Source organism: Perna viridis, chromosome 3, assembly GCF_037379345.1.
Source record: "Perna viridis isolate PV_CMFRI_1.1 ecotype Kerala chromosome 3, ASM3737934v1, whole genome shotgun sequence".
NCBI classification, from domain to species: Eukaryota; Metazoa; Mollusca; class Bivalvia; order Mytilida; family Mytilidae; genus Perna; species Perna viridis.
The window spans coordinates 38,214,958-38,238,342 of NC_142447.1; the positions used below are offsets into that span (position 1 = coordinate 38,214,958).

General features: G+C 34.1%; 1 protein-coding gene and 1 pseudogene across 2 annotated transcripts; one reads left to right on the forward strand and one right to left on the reverse strand.

Annotated features, from left to right (window-relative positions):
* Nucleotides 1-11,458: 11,458 nt before the first annotated feature.
* On the reverse strand, nucleotides 11,459-12,585 carry LOC148622162 (uncharacterized; annotated as a pseudogene).
* Nucleotides 12,586-14,037: 1,452 nt separating this feature from the next.
* Nucleotides 14,038-20,464, forward strand: LOC148622163 (uncharacterized). Of its 2 annotated transcripts, none has more exons than XM_088571776.1 (2): nucleotides 14,038-14,196; nucleotides 18,187-20,464. In XM_088571776.1, the coding sequence occupies exon 2, from the start codon at nucleotides 18,302-18,304 to the stop codon at nucleotides 20,231-20,233; it is 1,932 nt and encodes a 643-aa protein (XP_088427902.1). In that variant the 5' UTR covers nucleotides 14,038-14,196; nucleotides 18,187-18,301; the 3' UTR covers nucleotides 20,234-20,464. The 2 variants fall into 2 exon arrangements, with proteins under 2 accessions (XP_088427902.1, XP_088427903.1); XM_088571777.1 differs by lacking the exon at nucleotides 14,038-14,196 and adding an exon at nucleotides 14,204-14,349.
* The last annotated feature ends 2,921 nt before the right edge of the window (nucleotides 20,465-23,385 follow it).

Here is a 23,385-nt window from a genome sequence, read left to right on the forward strand (position 1 = left end):
AATGTGATTGGTCAGAGGCTAATCGGAGTTTTCCGTATAAATAAAAAGTAAAATGCGCGCTAAAGTTCAAATTTGTATATTGGCATATGCAATTTTTCAACTGACAGGTAAATGGGATGCGAAATGGTATCGTGCGTATTTAGATACTAGTTTTTATTATAGTCAACATAATGTTTCAATGATGATTTTTTGGATCAAATTATTCTTTGTTGCGCTTTTCGCCAGGACAGGGAGTGTATGTAATTAGAATCAGTGATAAAAATATACACTCCATGGCTTCCCTTTGGTAGCTAGTTTTTCCGAATTTGAATTCTTTTGGTTCATTTCGTGCCACTTTTTAATAGAGCTTCAACTGTTTTGTAATCGGGGTGATAACGAATTTACCGAACTGGTGAAACACTCAGCAAGGATACATATAGTAATTCCTCTGCAGCTGGCCCTAAAACAACATTATTCACAGGTACAGCGAAATACTTGCCCCATATACTACAACAACATAAAACTAATACTTTTGGTCCCTGACAAAGCCCGTAGGCCGAAATTTTGGGCTCACATTTATCATTTTTTTTAACAAATACTTTCTTACGTTCATATCATATTTGTATTTAGTTTTTTATTTATTTATTTATTTATTTTGCCTTTTGAACGTGACTATCGTTCACAAATTCATTATTCTTATAAAAGTGAGCTGAAACAATACATACAAAGGCCACAAACTCCTGACTTGGGACAGGCGCAAAAAATGTGGCGGGGGTTAAAGCACATACACATAATATTGCATTATACATTGACAACTTATAGTTTTCACTATTACTTTTCCTCACGATAAATTGAAAGAAATTATTCACAAGAATTAGGCTGCAAGAATCTCAATTCTTACAATTTTGTTCTATTAGGTCACAATTCTACATATTTCACCACTACAGATAAAACAGACGAAAGCAATAATACCGAGTAATAGGTGATTAGCCTACTAGATTTTCTTATTAACAACATACTTGTCACTTTCAGAGGGACACTTTTCAGCAAATCATTGACATTCCTATATACGGCCTTTATTTGTGCCCTTGTTCTAGCCGGATGTGTTTCTTTATTCGTATGAATCGAAGTTTCTTTAAAATCTTGTGAAAGAAAAGAATGTTATGAACCTTGATTATCGATTTATTGACAATGTTCTAGCAATTAACAATCATAAATTTGGAAACTGACTTCGTTTCATTTATCCACCAGAACTAAAAATTAAGCGAAATCTGGCATAGCTTCTCGCGTCATATTTATACCTTTACCTCAAATACAGTAAGACAGTTCAGAGATATCAGAATCAAAAGATGTGACAGGTACGTGAAAATAGGAAACAGATGCAAACCCCTTACATACTGTTGACAACATAATAAAATACAATAACATATTAAAAAAAAAACAAAAGAAAAGAAACAAACAAAAACAAAATAGCGCACAAAAATCTAAGGCACTTACATTATGAACTCCAACATTGGGAGTAACACCAGGTACTGGTACTACAGAAGGGTAGGTATGTCCTTCTTTGCAAGTGACTCCCATCATATAGCAGTGGCGTGGAATCCGGTATTTTTAGCGTGAAGATGAGTGGGCTGTTGATTTGGTAAGACATGGAATCTAGCTGAATATGTGACCAAGGATGTTAGGTCTATGTTCATATACTGCATGAAAAACTGCACTGAGAGAACAGATGGATAGGTATTGACTAGATGCCATCGGACTTTGTGAAGGTGAAGATGGCCAATGAATGGAAAAATAACACTGTAAATCGGGAAAAAATAGTATTTTACTAAAGAGGAAAGACTGATATACCTCAGGAAGGACGTAGAGCCTTAATGGAAGTCCTTAATGGAATTCAAATCAAGAAAAGAAAGACTGATGCATGGATGTAAGATTGTATACCACTACTCTGAAAACTAGAAAACATGTCAGCATAACTCACTTACTTGATATCCCCACTCCCCATTTGATAACATGTACCTTTGTTACCTCCAAACTTATTTGTTGAATCTTTGAATTGTGTTTTTATTGGTTCTGATATTGACTCCCTGGTCAATAAATTAAATATCAATTAATTTTATTACATTTCGTCTAGTGGCGAATCAGAGAGAGAGGAGGTGCAGGGGATTGGTACCCCCCGACCCATTTTATTGGAAAATTTGTCATTTTCATGTGTAAAATTGACAAAAATGGCAAGTAATGTCCTAGCAACCCATTTTTCTGAGGAACCTCGGCTGGCATCCCTCCTTTTCAAAGTGTCGCCCGTCGTCCTACTTCCTGTCAGTACTTTTTATCTTAGTATTTGCTCGAAGACCCTGTTTTTCTTAGACGTTTTATGATATGTTTTCACTAAGTATGATTGGATGTGTTTTTATTGATACCTTTGTCTGAGAAAACTAGGTGCGCTTATCAGTTGATTTTGGTTTTTGAACATACTTACAGAAACAACGAGTACTCTTACCAGGTAGATACAGCTTGTTTGTCTATTGTTCTATTTGTTCAGATGTTTGTATTCTGTATCGATCTCAAGAGTTTATTCCGAGTTTGACAGAATTGACTTTCATTTGATGACTATTTATTTTGCATAAAATCGCAATATCTAAAAATTGTCCGTTTTCAACTGAAAGGTTTTTAAAGGAAAAATGCTGATCGAAAATGTGATACCTTTTATGCGGTTATCAAACTAAGTCAAGGTTTCGTGATATTTGTTGTTTTGTTTTGTTTTGTTTTTTTGTTTTTTTTTGTTTTTGACAATCATAGTTCAAATAAAGTTATGCCACATCTTTGGGTGGGTACGAACCCCGATCTCCGGCGTCAGTGACCGCTCCACTACAGATGCCCGATGACAGAATTGCATTTAAACTTTAGGTCACACTTGGGACTGGATTTAGAAAACAAAAACAAAATACAAAATAAAAAAAATCCAAATAATTAAAGAAAAAACAGAAATCTGGCAAAATTACAGTGCATTTAACCATGCCACGAAATCTCGCTCACATGAGTTTATCTGACCCCTGCTGTAAAACTAGAATAAAAATGTGTCTATGTTTTGGATACAACTACCCAACTATGTCGTTCTGTTACACACTGCCCAAACGGTTTTCATAAATGCGTGAGAATTCATAATCTGAAAACAGGGGAATTCTCGGTAACTTTTCCACATTTTCAGCTCTATGGCAACACTCCTGAACCAAGCCGGACTTTACCAAATATTAATAATTCTGTCCTTTTTGTCCAAGAGCAATTTATTTTGAAAGATTGCTCAAATTCAATTAATTGTTTGTCTGGACACACAAAAGTCTCACCGTGAAGTCCCACGTGTGAAAATGGCTGGTGTAAAATATTGTTCAACTGTTTATGAAAGCTCTCTAACTGTACAACTAACTGATATGAAGATGCGAAATGATCAAACTGTGCATTAAGTCTAAAATGAGTGTGCGCTATTGTAGTACAAAATTTAAGGTAAATTTTGTGCAAAAGTGTCTTGATTTTGACCAAATGTGCGATTTCCGGCGAATTTTTGAAATCATTCCTAATTGAAGGCTTTCTAATTTTAAGCCTACGGAAAATAACTGTCACAAGAAATAACCATGATTCCAACGGTTGTCTCAGGACCGAGGAAGAAATGTGAGACTGCATTGAAAATCTTTAACACAATGACTGATGTGCCACACACTGCCTGATTCTTACACAAATGGTGCTTAATTTTTCAATAGAAGATGGACGTCGTCGATCGATACTCTTTACGTTCGACGTCAACTTCGCCCATGGTAGTTGAAAACTAGAACCACGATACACCTTTTATTTTACGCCAATATTGCATGCGCAAATTTTATAAGGAATATCGTGTTAGTTTTTAGTAAGGATGGTCTAGGTATACCACTCAGACAGAAGTTCTTGTGAAATACGGTGTTTTCTCTATATTTCTTTGTTAATTTCCCACCAAAAATGAGTTAAAAACGAAATATTGAAAAATTGAGAACCATGACCCCTATTTTCAATTTTTTTTTCTCTTAATACATATTTTCATTATTCCATATTTCAGGGTAAATTTTGTTCATTCTAGCCATGTGTAAAGAATTAGACAAATCCGGATGTTTTTCATTTGGTATGTCTCTGAATTGTCCATCTAAATTATTTTTTACCAAAGTAATAGATTTGGGCTCAACGTTTAATTACTACTCTACAGAACATGCTCGACTAGTTTCTTCGTTACGTTTTTTTCACACGAAGACTGGTAATCACAAATTGAGTGGGGAATCGATAATCTATGGACAAAGATAAAATGTTTTAAACCGTGACAAAAGTATGATTACAGTACCTATGATCAATTGTGAAGTTCTAAATAATTCAATAACAATCATTAACAGCACAGATAAGTTAAACAGTTATATAAAACACAGTTAGAACGAATTGTAAAATAGCCGAATAAGTCAGAATCAAGCATCATGAACAAACAAAAGTAATAAGTATATCACAAAAAGTCATATTACAGGCAACAAAATCTATATCACAAATTGATCACAGTCATATTACAGATAGATCACAGTCATATAAACGATGGATCACAGTCATATCACAGATGGATCACAGTCATATCGCAGATATTCAATATGTCGATATATTCAAGTTTCCTTCAAATGCTTTTTTCTTTAACGCACAATAAACCATTTGATGTTTAGCTAGAAATAAAAATCATGTGAGATTATAGTCAACGATCACAGAAATGAAATATAAAGAGAAATACTGAGTATCAATAGGAAGAGATGTTTTCAGATATTTCAAGCATGCTCTGGCGGATCAATGTATTTATTAAAAGGGGCAGTGGTTCCGATCGAGAAACGGATATAAAAAATATGATAAATAAAATTGAAACCTTACTTATAGACGATGGAATAGGAATTTCGAAAATGGATTTCTCAAGAATGGTGTCAATCTGTGATCTCGTGATATTGCTTTTTGTAATACCATTAATCATTCTATTTGGCTATTTGGCCATGTGTTATTATATAGAGCTGTAAGTGCTTCAGGGCCTTAAAAGTGCATGGATAGTGTTTCCTGCACCAGACATAATTGTTGAAATTTTAATCTCCGACTTAAGCGTTTATGTTAATGTACGTGTCTTTGGAACAAGGTGCCCAGAACCTAAGCGCTTTTACATGACACATAGGTGTAGGATTTGTGCTTGTCGCTCATCAACTGAGAAATGTAGGTAGTTTAGAGGGACATTTATATAAGGGCATGCTTTATTTCAATAATTGTGTTTTCATTTTGAATAATTTGACAGACAGTTTCGACCTGGAGATCTTTAAATTGAATTTCGACTCGAAAATTTAGAAACTGGAAAAGGCCAACTTTGTAGTTCAATTATGCAGTATGTTGGGAGTTTTATGTTCATTCATCTAAATGTTCCATGTAAAGCAACAACGAAGCTGGATATTACGCAAACTGACGCACTGCTACGATGCATTACGAATTTAGTTGTGTGTTTATTAAATGGACTTCGTAATCAGAATGGTGGATTTAAGAAATAAGTCAAAGAGTTCAATATTAACCATTTACAAAAATAAGCTTGTGTTAATATGTGTCTGAATTCGATCCCCGTACTTTTCTTTTCGCCCATAGATTTTCAATTTTACGATTATTTGAGGCGTAAAAATTCAAACGATCGATATAATTTTATTCAGTACGTGAGTACTTTGATTGAATGTACAAAAAGAAAACATATTTTATTAAATCACATAAAATATCACTTTTTACAAGGGATTTGGAAATTACTGACAATTAGTTAATGAATTAATTTATATTGTATATTATTTATATCACAATCATTACAAAATTTAGATCACTGAGTATATATGGTTATTACTGAAATGTAATCTGTCAATTTACTCGTTACTTGTTCAAAAGGATACATTTTGACACTTTTTTTGTTTTTGTTTTTGTATTAGTTTAGTTTAGTTTAGTTTAGTTTAGTTTAGTTTAGTTTAGTTTTTGTTTTTGTTTTTGTTTTGTTTTTGTTTTAGTTTTTGTTTTTGTTTTTGTTTGTTTTTTTTTGTATGGAAATGCCTATAAATACATAAGTCGACAAACATAGTTTAAGTCTTTGCAATGGTGTTCGTGAAAGGCATTTTCTGGTAGAAGAGGACGAAAATATATGACTGATGGGAGAAAGTTAGTCATATTGAAAACTGACAATCCTATGAAGTTAACCAGGTTATGGTTACGACTGTATAATTTTCACAACAGCAACCACTGTGAGCTATGACCAACATAATCCTGTCGTAAGATTGTAAGCAACCATACATACATTTTGGCCATTTCATGCATTTGTGTCATTAAACGGTATTATGGAAAAATGACAACTTAACCTCTGTACTACATCGAGATGCATGCATGACTGCTTGGCCACTTTCCATTACATTTTAATTGTGAACTATTTATAAACTCTGTACTAGATGAAATGCATGCATGACTGCACTAGTCTTTGAAAGCAAATGTACCTAACTTTGATTTCCAGAGTGTGGAATGGAGACAGGGAATCGATGTAAACAAACACGCTTCAGTACAAGGTAAGGTCTGAAAAAGTCTTAAAAACATGCATTTATATGACCACAATCAAAGCCTCTTCGTCTATATGCAGATGTCATACCATGGAACTACCATTTGATAAGAGGCGGGCTCGCAAAGTGCTCGCGTTAGAGGGAAATCAAATGAAAAAGGACACAATCCGAGGATAACGTCTAGGCAAATGTGATAGGACAGTGCTTAGTCATTATTGATTAAATTGTTATTTTTCAGAAAGGGAGGAATGTATAATGACTTTAAGAATTAGTATTGTTCATGTTAACTATAAATTGAATTATATGCACGTACGGGTATAAAACAGCCAAAAAGGCTTACGGGTATGTAAACAACCAAAAAGAGGAAGAAAGAGACCATATTATAAAAACAAGTAACAAGTAATAAACAAGTCAAAAGAAATGTAATGAATATAGACGCACGCAACAGACAACATTTAAATTATCAAAATAACACGTATATAAGAACAAAAATAAATAAGTAACCAGGACTCTAGTTCGAATTTCCTCTGACCCTGCAACCCTCCTCTTTTTTATTTGGATAGCTAACCATGCAAACTTATGGAACGCCATAGCTGCCTTATGTTGACTGATATCATTTTGTTGTCATACCTGTTAACTGTGTGGTGATACTTAATCATTTTATTGGTCATAGTTTTCCACTTTGTGGTCATACTAAATTTTATGGTACTTTTTCACTTTGTTGTAATACTATATATCACTTTGTCGTCATACATGTTTTAATTTTTTGTGTTACTTTTTCACTTTGTAATGATACTTTTTTACTTCGTGGTGATACAATTTTGTTTGGTGATCATACTTGACCGTGACGAAGTGATTCATTATGTTGTAAAACCTTCAAGTTTACATTTTATGATGACATTTTCCAGCTTGTTGTATTAAAAATTAAAAAAAAATAACAAAATAACAAAACGGCCGAACCTAAAATATCTGATGTGTTCAAAACAATCGGATTTGCTCATTTAAATGCAAATTTCGAGAGATAAAAAGTCACACCGGACATAATATGTTTGCTATCAGCTGAAGAGGATAGCTAAAGAATAAAAACATTAGGCATTTCACTGACATCAGACGTGCTGAAACTTAGAACTGAATTTGTGAAATATGGTGGCTGTAAATACACAACATAAAATAGATTTGATATTCCGATGTCCACTTTACAAAATTAATTGGACCAAGACTTTGAAATATCAGAAATGGCAGAAATACTAGTTAAAGACCGAGAGCTGAAAATATTTATTCAAAAAAGGACATAAGTATCGCCCTCCAGCCACTATACGTTGGAATAAATGTCGTAACATCATCCAGGACTCAATCCATTCGTATTGTATAAAATGAATACAAAGTGAGAAAGCATTAGATTTTTCTTCAAAACAGTTATGAAACTATAATTAACATACGAATAAAAACATTTCAAGGAACACTTTACTCCTAATAAACAACATCAAAATCGTATTCCCCGAATTAAAAAAAATGAAAGAACTCATCAAGGAATTCCTGCTGATGAAGCTGCAAATAATATTATTGTTATTTGTCCTAAATTTTATATTGAAATTCTACAAAAAGAATTTACGAATTCACCATCATTCCAACTGACTATATTTTCAGAAAGTGAAATTGTGAATACAAACTCCTCGCTACCTCTTTATAAGCTGAGCCTAGTAATAAGGAAGTTCCTTTTATGTACTGACTTCACAAATCACCTTATAATTATAGATTCGTTTCCTCTTGAAGTCATTGCTCTACAACTTTACTTTCTATTTTACTTACTAGTGCATTCAGTACCATAAACAAACTGATTATAAGTTTTTGTGACAAAGCTTATGAAAATAGTGAAATTAACTATTTTTGGAGTGTTGAAAAAACTCCCCGAAGTGCTTGATAAATTACATGCTCATGTTGGATCTTTCGAATTTTTAAAAAAGTTTGTTTCTTCAACTTTATACACTACACTTCCACATAATCTCATAAAACAAAATTCACGTATCTTATCAAATAGTCATTTCATAAATCGGGATGTAAATATATTTGTTCGAATTCTTTCAGATCATTTTTAGTAACGAAAAACATAAAAACTACGTTAATTGGACTTCTTTTGATATGAATACAGTACTCGAATTCCTGTTAGACAACATTTTCGTACGCTTTGGCGAAAACGTTTATCGTCAAGTTATTGGAATTCCCATGGGAACCAATGTGCACCACATATTGTTGACATCTTTCTGCAGTGTGACGAATCACAATTTAAGGCTAGAATAAATAAAGACTCTTCCAAACAACATTTATTAGAAAAAAATGATGACACATTTAGATTTTTGGACGATATTTTGGCTCTAAACAACGATGACTTCAATATTTATACTAACGATATGTATCCCGTAGAACTATCTTTGAATTAAGCAATTATCGATAATAAAGAATGTCCGTTCCTTAATCTTAGTATTCATATCGATAATGGTAAACTTAATACTAAAATTTACGATAAAAGGGGTGATTTTTTCATTCTCTATTGTCAACTATTCGTTTTTAGATGGTGACGTCCCCTTGTCACCGTCATATTGTGTTTACATATCACAGTGTTTCAGATTTTAACGAAAGGAATCTTTATATAACCGAAATATTACTACATGTATATCAAGGTTTTCGATATCGCAAGCTCGTAAAAACGTTCACAAAATTGTTCAACCGATACAAGGAACTCTCTCTCAAATACAGATTGTAAATGATTAATCCTTGCGAGTATCTCTCACCCAATATGTTAAATAAACCGTTGAATAGGCTCATTTGTAAGGGGTATAGTTATGATTTTGTTAAATCGTCAAGGAAAGAGCTATTGCCACCACTTGGCGTCCGTCGTCGTCGTCATCCGTCGTTAACAATTTTTCAAAACTCTTTTCCTCCGACACCACTTGACCAACTGGAACCAAACCTAGTATGAATGTTTCTTAGGGTGTCCTGTATAGAACTGATGTGGGGATTTTCGATCGGCGAAAAAAAGAACCGTCGTTACTAAAATAGAACATAGGGGTCAGACAGTAGTTTTTCGCATATGTTTCCAAAACCATAAGGTTAAGCTAAATTCTGACATTAGTAAAAGTGTTCAGCATGATGAAATCTATCTGTGGTCAAATTTTCGTATTAATATGTTAAGCCATGTTAAAGTTATTGCCATTTTCCACATTTTTTTTACTATTTTTAATGTTACTTCCATCAAAAATCTTCTCTGACACTACCAGACCAGCTGGAACCAAACTTGGTATGAATGTAACGACTCCTTGTAAGTGTTACTGCCCTTGAAAGGTGAAAAATGACGCTTTTTTCAAACTTTCAAGTGCTAAAATGATTTTTTTGTTAGGTTCTACCAAAGTACTCTTGAGTCAAAATTGTTGGACATTATCTCGTTAAATTTATTGTCCTTGAAAAGTAAAATTTAGCAAGGTGAGCGATTCATGCTCTTTGGAGCCTCTTGTTTTGTGTTAACATTGAATCACTTATAGGTTCTTTACATATAGCAATTAAAAACACTGTATCTGGAAGCAGTTTAGCATGACATGGATTGTGTTCTTATTGTATGACATGATGTACCATGATTTCCAACCCCGCATAGGAATAATTTGGATTGAATTTACATACGATGGAGACATAACTTAAGGTTTAAACTGGTCTGGAGCTGGCATGTCAGTTAACTGCTAGTAGTCTTAGTTTGTACATCTGTGTAATTTACATTCAGTTTCTTTATTTCCGTTGTAACAAGGGACTCAAACCTTAAAATTTTTGAACTGATTTTTTGGTGTGCTTAATTGTGTAATATTTTTCCACAGTGGCCAGATTTTAAAGAGGAAGCGTTGTGATCGCGCCAAAGTACTTTAACCCCGCCGCATTTTTTGCGCCTGTCCCAAGTCAGCAATTTCTGACCTCTTTATGTCTTGTTTTGTTTTTTTCCTTTAGTTTATTTTTTTTATGTTACTTGAGTATATAGGGTAACTCTTTCGCTTTACATGTGTATGATGATGCTTTGGGGCCAGCTGCAGCCTGTCCTGTGGTATGAGGATTTCCTCGTCGTTCATTGAAGACAAATGGGTGGCCTTGGGCTGACTTTGGGTTGTTGTCTTTTTAACCATACCTGTTCTCGTTATATAGTAGTGTCAGAACAGACAGTATATCGTAGAATGTCATAATTCGGTCTAAGTAAATATGATTTTTTCTTCAATTAGTAACGATGTGGACTTGATGCTGCACTATTGGAAATAACAAAAACCTATTCACTGAGCGGAGAAATTATGTTAAAACAAATGTTGATTACGATAGGTTTTCGCATTCAAAGATGGCGTCTTCGTGATTCTATTCATCCCGTAGATGCACATGGAGTAGGTAAACGGAAGAAGGGTGAGACTTCACAGAAGAGTTTACAATATTATGGGCCCTAACCATCTCTGGCATGTCGATACGAATCATAAGTTATTCTGTTGCCTATTTATTGTTGTTGGCAGAGTAGACGGTTTCAGTCGCCTTGTAACCTTCCTGAAATACTATGACAATAACATCCAAAACCGTTTTTTTCTGGAGTTCATAAATTTGTACTATCCTTAAGAGTCAGTAAAATTTATCCATAGCAGACTTTATATTAACTGAAAGAGGCGAAGGCAGTATGATTACTGGTTTTATCTACTTTGTATGATTACTACTATGATAGGCATATGTATATATATATACAACAATAAGTATGGCAAATTTAATAGCTTGGTACCCCCCAGCAAACAAACCCCCCAATTACAAACATGCCCCCTGCATTGATAAACAGATACATGTAATAAAAGTTCCAAACCCAAAGAAGGATTTTAACGGGGTAAGAGGGTACAGAAGGAGGAAATAGCTTTTAAACGTTGATCAACATCACTATCTATATATCTTGTGAAGCAATCACTTGACCAACATCCTAGTAACTTAATCTCGTTGTCAGAGAGACCAGCTTTTCAGCCCCAGGTAGCGGCACCTCGGCGAAAGGAATGACCACCATAGCTTGCGGTATCTACATTTAAATTTTGCAAAGCAAAACGGAAGGGATTTAAAAAAACAATATACGTTAAACATGACTTATCTGACAAGAGAAAAAGGAGGTCCAGAGGATCTCCGGCTAAAGCTAATACATGAGACATGGTTGTAGCTGGACATAACGGGTGATTACTTAAACAAGGCAATACCACTTCTATTGGTTTTGAACGAAATTGGAGCGTTTTAACTACTTTTAAACGAAAAAGCATACCCCAGCTACATGGTAATACATCAACCCTGCGAAGATTAAGGTCGGGATTAAACGTTCCCTTTACAAGAAAATTATTTGGTCTTAAAAAGCCAAAGAACCATGTCAAACAAGCTGCCCAAAAACAATATGGTTGTGGTTTGACAAATCAAGAATGTTCCTTAAATTTAATAACAGTTCCGGCGTAACTGGCGCTTTGCAGGATTGACTTGTTCCTAATTCTCTTTTCACACCGTTAGTAAGTGCTGTATATTCCAAGAGTTAGAAATAGGATCCTGTATATCGCGCATCTTATGTAAAACAGAAATAATGTTCAAGTAGGTGCGAATAGAACTATATGCCAAATGCTTCTTGTCCACTAAATTTGTGATATAAATCTTAATAGTCTTCTGGTCACATGGTACCGGCTGCAGTTTGTACTCGTCGCAAAAACTGAAGATACGTCATCAGGGGCGTGGCGTACGTTCCAGCTGTTGATTCAGCCCACCACTTTCCTTTCAATCGTCCAACGGCGATCTCCAAGTCCGCTGTCATATCTGCAACATCTGTATTTGAAGGAAACTGTGAAGGTGACATCGTTGGTCCTGTCTTGAGCGAATGCATTCCGGAATTCATCGCTGAGACTTGCAAAGTCCGCAAACTGTCTTTTTCTTGTTCAATTTGCTGGCGTAAATGTGCTTTCTTCCTTTCAAGTCTGAGAACCTGTAGTTCCCGCTTCTATAACTCCCTGTTCCTGCTCCCCTGTCCACCTGGTTTGGGAGTTGCGCGTACAGGAAAGGGGAACACACGGACCGGTTAATACACCAAAACTATGTTTGCGGGGTAGAATAATTTATTAACTCCTTTAAAACACCTTAGAAAATAGTATGACAGACCACTCAGTGAAAAATTATGATCACAAAATGACAAAGTTAAAAAGTTTGACTACGAAGTAAAAAAGTATCACAACAAAGTGAAAATGTATGACCACGAAGTGAAATAATATCACAACATAGTGAAAATTTATCACAATAAAGTGAAAAAATATGATCTCAAAGTAGAAAAGTTTGACCGCAAAATGAAAAAGTATGATCACAAAGTGGAAAAGTATTACCACAAAGTGGAAAACTATGACCACAAAAAGATTAAGTATCACCCCAAATTTAACAGGTATGACAACTTAACTATCAGTCAACATAAGGCAGCTTTGGCGTGCCATACAAACTGTTCATGACTTTTTGCGAATGATTTTCGAGTTGTTGCGATCGGTTACAAATTGATAAGAGTGTTTGAAGAGCTCTTAACGACTAAAACAATCATTAAAGTGGAATAATCAATCCTGGAAATTTGCGTAAAAAAATTTTCATTTTAATAAATGTCCATCTCCCTAGTCGAATGTGAAGGGTTTTTTTTTTTTTTTTTAAGAAAGTAGGAGTACTATCCTCCATTTCCATCTGACCTAATTTATTCCACTCAAACACCGACCATAACCTATATAAAATACATAACTTGTGCACTATTTTTGTATATAGACTTTACAAGTACTGAATATACATTTACAAAACACTAAGTTTTTTTTTGCATGTACAATGCACTTTATTAATCAATATTTATCTATGTGGAAGGATTTATTTCCGCACAGACGATCTTCTAACTACCCGAAGACAAGAATTAACTTATTTCTGTTATTTTTTATGAAACGTAAGTTCTATTTGTGTATTGTCTAAAGAACAGACAAAGCGTTTGAGGCTTTAAATGAGAGATGTTTTACAAAATAAGTGTTTGGGGTTTCGCTAGATCGTTACCTTCAACTCAGATTGATCGTTGTTCTGTATAGGTGTTATACCCCGTGCTAACAGCGTGGCTTACAATTAGTATCCGCTGTATTTTCTTTAAGAATTTTTACAACTTTTCAGGGGAAATAAGCTTCTTCATGTAAACACAGTGATTTTTATGTAGACATTATTAAAAACTACACGTGTATGCACCGTCTTTTTGACAACTTTATGAATATGAGTTGTACTGCTAATTGTTGTTTTTTTTGTTGAGGTTGGATTATAATGACCTAAACATCGACTGACTTTTCTTGTCATCAACAATTTATGAAGGTTTCCACTATTTAGTTATCTCCCCTATTTTTTTAATCCACATTTACAGCAATAATGCATGTATATACAAAGAATGAGTCACATTTAAAATTCCATAAGAAACACTTGTTTCACTAGGAAGTGTGTTCTAATTATACCAAAACAAGTGGATGTAGGAGTGGCAAATGTAAAAAAAGTTAACCCTTGTCAAATCAACAGGACGTTAATACTAGAAATTCGTTGCTTTCTGGTAAGACATAATTTGCATTTATCAAACAATCGTGTTTCCTTATCCTTTTAAAATATAGCCAGGCATTAATAAAAATGTCAAAGCTAGTGAATATCGTGTATACAAAGAAACGAATAATAACATGGAGTTTAATTTAACAAGTTTTGAAAAAAAGTAAGTGACCTTATGCATATTCTCGATGAAAATAATTCAAACAAGTAACCTTTTGATTTGAAATACCGAGGTTGTTTAATCATACTTTGAAAGATCGATTTTTGTGTCTTTTTCATGGTTTATCGCTTACGTCGAGGTAAGTTGGAAACACATTATATTAATTTCACGGCTCTATAAGAATAAACAAATACCGGTACAAATAAATGAGAAACTTTATTCTTCTAATCTGCACTCCTCTAAAACCATTTGCTCAGATATATTATTAGAACAACTTCTACACTGAGTACTGAGTACACTGAATACTATCCGAAGTTAAACCTATACCAGAATAAACCAATCGCTATATAATGTTTCATAAATTAACTCCTTAAGGGAAGAAGAGAATCGGAAAGAAAATGATTTGACATATTAAAGTTTTTCTAACAAAATTTTTAAGGCAATTATCAGCCAGGATAACTCTATTACATGATCTAGACAAGTTATGATATTCCAAACTTTGGCATAGTAGGAAGATGGAACAGTTGCCCCTCTACTTTAAAAGAAAGCCGTTTTTTAGGTAGAAGATAAATCAACAATAATTCTTCAAAACTGCTTTCTCGTTACGTATATAAAAAATACAACTTTGAACATAAAATTAAACAGATCTGACCATTTTCGGTATTAATTGTCGTAAGTACCACCAGGGACTGTTTATTACATACACTCCCTGATACCACACAATAAAATCTTCAACACGTCAGTTGCCGTGGAAACAGTTACTAGTACTTCAATATTTTGACACACGAGTAGAAGACTCAAAACACATTAGTATGCAGTTAGTTATCTACACTCGAGTAATTTGAAATCAAATGTTTAATATGATTTTGATTTTTTTAAAGAAGAGCATGCGCAAAAAGGTTGTGTAATCTAATCGAGCACATCGAAAATCGGGAAAAATGTGTATCATAATGAATTAAACTCCAAATTGGCTTCACCTGGAGGAACGTATTGCTTACTTACCTCAAATTGCCTTAAAACTGTTTTTTTTTTACTAGAATTTACTTGAGAAACTGTAGTTTTACCTTAAGTCTGTACATTGTTTATACATTGCCAAGATGGCGACCCTAGAACTTGAACATTTTGTTGATGGTCTTGACGAAAACTCGTCTCAGGTATCAGACTTGAACGACGTAAGTGGTCAGAATGACTCGCAGACACAAAATAGACGCAATTCAGTCAGTGACTTGAGAGAAGTAGCTAATAAAAAAAAACCTGCTCCTAGAAAATCAACAACTTACAAAACCATCGAGGCACTTACAAGCTCAACTGTCCTCGATAGACTTATACCTGAAATATCAGCAAGCTTAATTGACACAATAACAACAACAATAGCCAAGTCAATAGAAGTGTGTGTTGAAAAACAAATCCAACCACTGATCAACAGGTTAAATGAACAGGAGAAAAAATAGATGAACAGAGACAAATGATAAGAAAACAAGCAGACACGATAGTGCACATGATCAAAGAGAAAGAAAACATGATAATGTATCTACAGGAGGTCCAGACAGACAATGATGAACTCTACAATAACATGTCTCTACAGGAGGTCCAGAAAGACAATGATGAACTCTACAATAAAATAGTTGAAGACCGAATAGAAAATCAAGAACAGTATTCGCGCCGCACAAAACTCGGATTCCATAACGTGCCGGTTCCTATAGATAGGAGAGGTAACATCATACACCCTGTTGATACTGACAGTATTGTGAAAAATATATGTAAAGAACAGTTGCAGGTGGATACATCAGAACAGGATATTGGGCGCTCAGATGTGATCGGAAGAGTTAGGGATGGTAAGTGTCAAGTTATTGTCCGCTTTATATCGTACCGCAAGCGGGAGAAAGTATACAATGCGAAAAGGCACTTAAAGGCCATCCTGACAAGATCTTTACCACAGAAAACCGCACAGAGTACAGATCTAAAATCGTGAGAACCCTGAGTGAAAAAAAATACGACCGTGAAATAGACTCGGACTTCACATCTGATGGAAGAATCTATGTAAAGATCACCTCTGAAAGCAGGGCAATTCAGATCAAGAACACCGATGATCTTAGAATGTTAGACCAACTAAGAAGACAACCGCCTTTTTTTCGACAACAATGAAGTACAGGTGCAGATGCCAGCTGAAAATATTTTACAAGCTGGCGACAATATCAGAAACGGAAGTGCATAAGCCGAACTTTTTCGAAATAAATTGTTTGAACTCATTAACCATATCTATTTCAGTCTCCGTCATTATGTCACTTCAAATATATAATAACTATATCAGGTAAAGTAATATAGGTCAATCAATCCACTTAATGTATCGATTATTATATATTTTTTTAACTTTCCTTTTGTCACCATGATTGCTGTAAATTCCATGCATGTAGTTTGATTTCGCGAGTCGGTTTGAAACCATTATTTTTCATCATTTTTATAACAAAATCATTCAAGTTTCTCATTAACTATAAAGAATCTCACTTTAAACTGACAAAATACAGACAATACACGTTCAAGCTGTTTTATCATTTATTGATAGTTTTCGGGGAAGTTCCCGTTTGATCACTAGTATGCACAAACTAGTTAATCCAGGTACCATATACATGTAGTATACATTTCTTTATCACTTATCTAAGATTCGTTCACTGATGAGCGGGAAAACTAATTACCCTGAACTGCTTGGATTGGTAGAAGATATGAGTAACTGTTTTTAAGCACAACTTTCTGTTTTCTATTCTATTCTGTTTTAGTATTCTGTTACTAAAAAAGGAACATAGGGGTCAGACATAAGTTCTTCGCATATATGTCGTTGGGAATAGCCGAATTCTGACAGGATAAAAGTTTTCAGCATGATGAGATCTGTCTGTATTAAAATTTTCGTGTTAATCTGTGTAACCATGTTAGAGTTATTGCCCTTTTTAATTTTTTTCGCTATGTTTTTAATGTTATTTCTTTAAAAAATCTTCTCCTCTGACACTACCAGACCAAAAGAACTAAACTTGTTATGTAATGTTCCTTAGGGTATTCTGCATCGAACAGATGTGGGTATTTATGATCCGTCAAAAATATGGTCAATGTTACCAAAATAGAACATATATGGGTCAGACAGAAATATTTCGCATTTATCTTCAAAACCTTTACGTTTAGCAAACTTTTGACCTAGGTGAAAGCGCTGAGCATGATGAGATTTATATGTGGTCAAATTTTCATGTAAATCTATTCAGCCATGTTGGGGTAATTAACATTTTTCGATGTTTTTTTTGCTAAAAAACCATCTCCTTTGACACTACTGGACATTGATATGATTGTTCCATAGGTTTGAGCGTTAGGAAATTTTATCAAAGAAAAATTATGGCTGCTTGTACAAAAATAGAATGTTGCTTATCGAACTAGGTGAGCAATTCAGGCAGAGCCTCTACTTTGTGAAATATCTAATTCAGAAATGTAGTGGAATTCTCGTTCTCATAATGCCATCTCATAAGAACTATTAGCATTTAAGTAATGCATAGTTTTCTTCAGGGTAAACTTAAGGTAGAAGCTCCATAACGCATTGAATTAAGTGAAATTAGCATTGGAGCCTATAGAAAATGACGAAGAAGCCTTTGAATCTTTGTATTACAACATTCGCATATTATACTAGTACTCTTTTTTTCCCTTGAAGTGATTCAAACAAACGGAGCACTGGTTTAGCTATACAGAAAATAGTTTCCTGTCCACATATGTGTGTTTCCTTTAGGATTTACAAAGTTTGTCAATCAAAGTTCATGAATCTGTCTTAAAAAATATTCATTAATACCTAGTTGTTTTATATTTCAGTACACTATGATGCCAATTTTCACCTTGGGACTGTGTATAGTTACCGTGGCTGTACTGATATACCCAGAAAATGCCGTTCTCTTTTAGCTAAACTTTGTATTTCCTCTGCACCGAAATGGGGTATTTTTTTGACAAACTAACTATGAGGCACAGACGACGAAAGCACAAAACACTGATTTATCTGTTGTGCTTACTATGTGGTTTGTATATCTTTTCAAAAGTAAACGTAGACCCGCGTTACACGTTTATAAATACAGATATTGAGAATGAGTGCATCTTGCCCGATATAGATCCCTGGGATCGGTCCATCTTGAAGTTTGACTGGCAACCCGATCCCATTGTTTGTGACAGCACATCAACTGTAGTGTTTATTGACGACAAAGGCAAACTTCAATTCAACAAATCAGTTATATACGAACAAAATCTCAACGAAATTTCATGTGAATATAGCAACATTTATCGACAAGACGATGATTATGTCACTTTCTCTTCAGCTAACAAGTTCGTAAATCCAACTGAAATTAAATCAGATTTCTTGAGAGTTAAATGTTTGGATAACAAAAAAAAATTTAAAATGGACAAAGTGTTGTTACATGCAAGTTCGCAATATGAGGAAAAAAACATAAAACCAGAGGGTCAAGGTCAATACAGTGTTTTTATTTTTGGATTAGATTCAGTGTCTCGCTTGGCAGGAATCCGGAAACTCCCTTTGACGTATAAATATCTGACGGAAGAGTTAGAGGCTCTGGAATTTAAAGGCCACATGAAAACAGGTGACAACACATTTCCAAATGTAGTTACAATGTTAACTGGCAAAGAACCCTTTACATCTGAACTTCCGCCATCAACTGGTGTGTTCGATTCATATCCTTTCATATGGAAAAATTTCTCTAGTAAAAGTTATGTCACATATTTCGGGGAGGATAGTCCAGAAATGCAAATGTTTAATTTAGGAAAAAAGGGATTTGAGAAACAACCGACAGACCACTACTTGCGACCTTTTTGGCGTGCAGTGAAAAAGACCAGTCTGATATCAACTCTTTTAGATGATGCCCTGATCGGTTTTGAAGCAAATAAAATAAATATAAGAAAGAAGTCGTCACTATGTTATGGGAATACACCAAAACACTTACTCGCTGTTAACTATTTCAAAGACTTTATTCGTAAATATACTAAGAAGCGGAGATTTGGACTTTCGTGGCTCACCGATCTTAGCCATCAATATGTTAATTTTCTGGGGCTCGGAGATAACGATTTCAGAGATTTCATTTCTTGGATAGATAAAAATGGCCATCTTGAGAACTCTTTCCTGTTCTTCCTAAGTGACCACGGTTCTAGAATTGATAAGATAAGAAACACGTATGTTGGTAGAATTGAGGAGAGAATGCCACTTCTTCTTATTGTACCACCTAAGAATTTCAAGTTGACGTTTCCAGCAGCCTTTAGAAATTTAAGATATAATACTCAGAAACTGACATCGCATTACGATATTTATAGAACATTGATAGACATACTGAATCTTGATTTTGGACATCCGAATCGTCGAAATGTCAAAGGATTAAGTCTTTTTTCGGAAATTCCAAAACATCGAAGTTGTTTTCATGCAGGTATACCAGAAAATTATTGTTCATGTTATAGTTCGAAGAACATACCACTGGGTACTCCGATGGTACAAAAAATGAGCAATTATGTCGTAGAGCAAATTAACTTAATTTTAAAACCAGATGAAGATAAATGTGCATTACTGGAAATTAGCAAGGTCAAACAAGCACAAGAAATATCACTCGGATTGAAGCATACAGGTGAAGTAGAATTCTTTTCCATATGGAAATATTTCATGGAACCCGAAAATGAAAAGGAACAACGATTTCTTCTTCTGTTACAAACACAACCAGGAAACGGGTTAGTCGAAGCAACGATACGCAAAGACAATAAAGGAAATTTTAGCTTGATCGGTATTCCTAGCCGGACAAACCAATATGGTAACCAGTCTGCATGTATAACTGACCACATACGCCGGCTATTCTGTTATTGTCATCATACATAAAATCCACTTCAAATTTGCACTCCGTTGAATTATGCTTTAAAATATAACAGGACTGAGGCGTGAGTAATGGATGCGTCGAGTATGTTACACTTGCTAAGTTTGATTTGTTCCTGTTAGACGACCGGTCGTTTGTTGTTTTGATGCAGCCTCTTAATAAACTTGAAATATTTTTGATCAATTTTTCACGATTGACTATTGATGTTATATTTTCTATTAAAACTTTAACCTTTAGTATAATGAGTGTTTTATCTTAAGGAAACAATTCTACTGCGTAACAATGGATATTTGTGTCATGAGAATAAGATCATTGATAATGAAATATCGTCATAATTATCAGTATGTTTTATAATAATTGGAATGAACTGCTATTTTTATCACTTGACTGATAAGCATGAACGGATCCAATTGGCTCTGACATGATATTGATGTCTTTAGATACCATGCCATTTGTTCTGATCAACATCCTGCTGTGATATGTAGATACTGATAAATAAACGCATATATATAAATGGGTTACATAAATGCATTATATATATATGAATGGGTGTCAGTTTTCATGGTCAGAATATATGAATGGGGTGGGTAAAAATTATCGGGGCCGCATACCCGTACCCTTTTACCTAAAGTTAAGTTACCCCACCCCCTCCCCCGTGATTTTTAAATATCACTCGAGATAAACATATTCTAACGCATATTTTTTCATGGGATCGATGTACCTAATTTATGGTATTTGATAATATAAATCAGTTATTTATGAAAAATAACTGTTTTAAGAGAAAATTAGACTTTTTTTTCGATGATGTGGTGTTGCTTTTACAGCGGTTGAATTACAATTATGTGCTCTAAAAATATGTTCGATGATAAATATAAGAAAATTTTTTAAACCTAACAACTTATTTCAGTCCATATCATTTAACGAAACTTATGTAATCCAAAATTTGAATTATGATTTTCGATTAATCTCACGAATATCCTAAATGTATAATACATGTATAAATATCTTGGTTGTTTTTTTTTCGAATAACAAGATATTAAACTGACCTATATGGTCTATTTCAATGCACGTGAAGATTTCTATTAAAATGCTTTGGTAGCAAATACCTCCTGGACGAGTGCTCTGTTTTTACCCATTATTTAAGTTTAAGTGAACCTTGCACTTTCGGGAGGATGCATACATTGAAATGTACGACAATGGCGGATCCATATTTTATGAAAAGGAAGGGGTCCAATTCAGATATTTCTAAATGGTTGTTTAAAGGCTATCATTTGCTAATTTTTTCCCCCACATTTTGCACTCGGTTTTCCAACGAAAAGATGAATCCAACCCCTGGACCCTCATTTCTAAATCAAGCTGGTATGGATCAAAATAAGTTGCAAATAAAAACTAAATTATACGTGTAACATTTTTTTGGTTAATTTTTTTGTGGTATTTGGCCTGAGGTTGTATATATACACAAGGTCATTGATCATTGATATCCTTCTCACAATAAATATATTCATTCAACTGTATTACTGACTTTTTGATGTTACTGGTAAAAAGGTAAGCGTAGGGTGTGCTTAATGAAATAGAAATTATTCTATTCTACACGAAGGAGAAACATTATGCAAATGTACATGTACTATTTGAAGCTGCATTAGCTGCTAAATATGTTCAGTTCTGCCACTTTATATCACAATGCGTAAATTATAATAAGATCTGTGCGTTATATACAAACTTTTTTCTTTTACGGCTTGAGTCCGTCGGTCTTCCTTGTCGTCGATTAACCACTTTCGCTTTGCAATCATTTTTTTAAGAATCGACCCTTACAGCGCACGAGCGGATTAAGGTCACCAGAAGTTACATGCATACGAAATTATCTAAATTGACTTTTTGTCTGCAAGACAATATATTTATCGACACCTATTTCATGTATTTATTGCATTTTATTTGTGGATACCAAATGAAATTATACAGGAAAAGTACAATATAGTAGAAATAATTCAAAGTTAAGGCATGTTTCAACAGAAAAAAAAAATTACGAAAATGACAGCTAATGCAGCTTTACACTCATGCAATGAACTCTTAAGTGTTCAAGCATGCAATGTTCAATTTATGATTTTAAAGTCATTATTCGTTTTATCACAATATGAACGTATAAAATCCATGTATATCCTAAAAAATAACGTATAATCAAAACAGTGATATTCACATGTAATTCATCTATGCAAATCATAATGAAAGTAGGGATCGGTTCATGTGTCTTAATTGTTATTAAGAATAACCATAACTTATCACTGTTATACATGTCGTAAAATAATAGAATTTAACCGCATTTGCGACATTTTGGTTCTTTAGACTGTCATATCAACCGCATTAAAGGCCACACATTCTCGGCATAGGTGCATTGATAAAATCTTTGTTTATCTCCAAATAATTTCAAATTTGGGATTGATAATGCTTCTATGAGTTGTTTTTAAAAAGAAGATACATGTCATTTTGTGTTTAGACTTGCCCGTTTACCCAAAAAAAAAAACCAAAAAACAACAATATTTGTGAAAAGTTCAGATAAAAAATGAAAATTTGTTACTTTGAACTAGAAATTCTCTCAATCTACTATAGTTATTTCAATTTTCGAATCACTTGCTAACGAGAAAACCTTTAAACGAGGGAATGGTGTAAGGCTTGATAAACAGTCACCACTTTTCCTAAGGATCAATTTTTGTACTCCAGGTGTCCATTTTCGCGAAATTGTTTGTAAACCGCATTTGCGATAAACACCGCTTGGTAAGGTATGGGTTTACCCGGGTGAGGCAGGGATTTCATGAGGTATCTAACAATAAAATTCCAAAATCTGTCCAAAAATTTATTTTTAAAATATTTTGTTTGGTTCATGGTCCATTTTCGCACACCTATAATTCCCCAAACGGTTGTAAACGATACGTCTTTTCTGTTTAGAAACTCCAATAACAAAAGGAACACCATCAAAATCAAATTAACAATAAAAATGTTCTATCAGTTCTTTATCGCAACACTTATTTTCTCCTTTCAGCAAGGGCCGGGACCAAAATTCAAAATTAAAAAACAGATCGATGAGTTTTACTCAATTTATTGTAAATTAACGAAAGTTGACGGACGTCAACGTGATACCAATTGTAATTCCTCGTTATTTTGC

Coding starts and splice junctions, on each gene's coding strand:
- LOC148622163 (XM_088571776.1), top strand. CDS start 18,302: ATGGGGTATTTTTTTGACAAACTAACTATGAGGCACAGACGACGAAAG.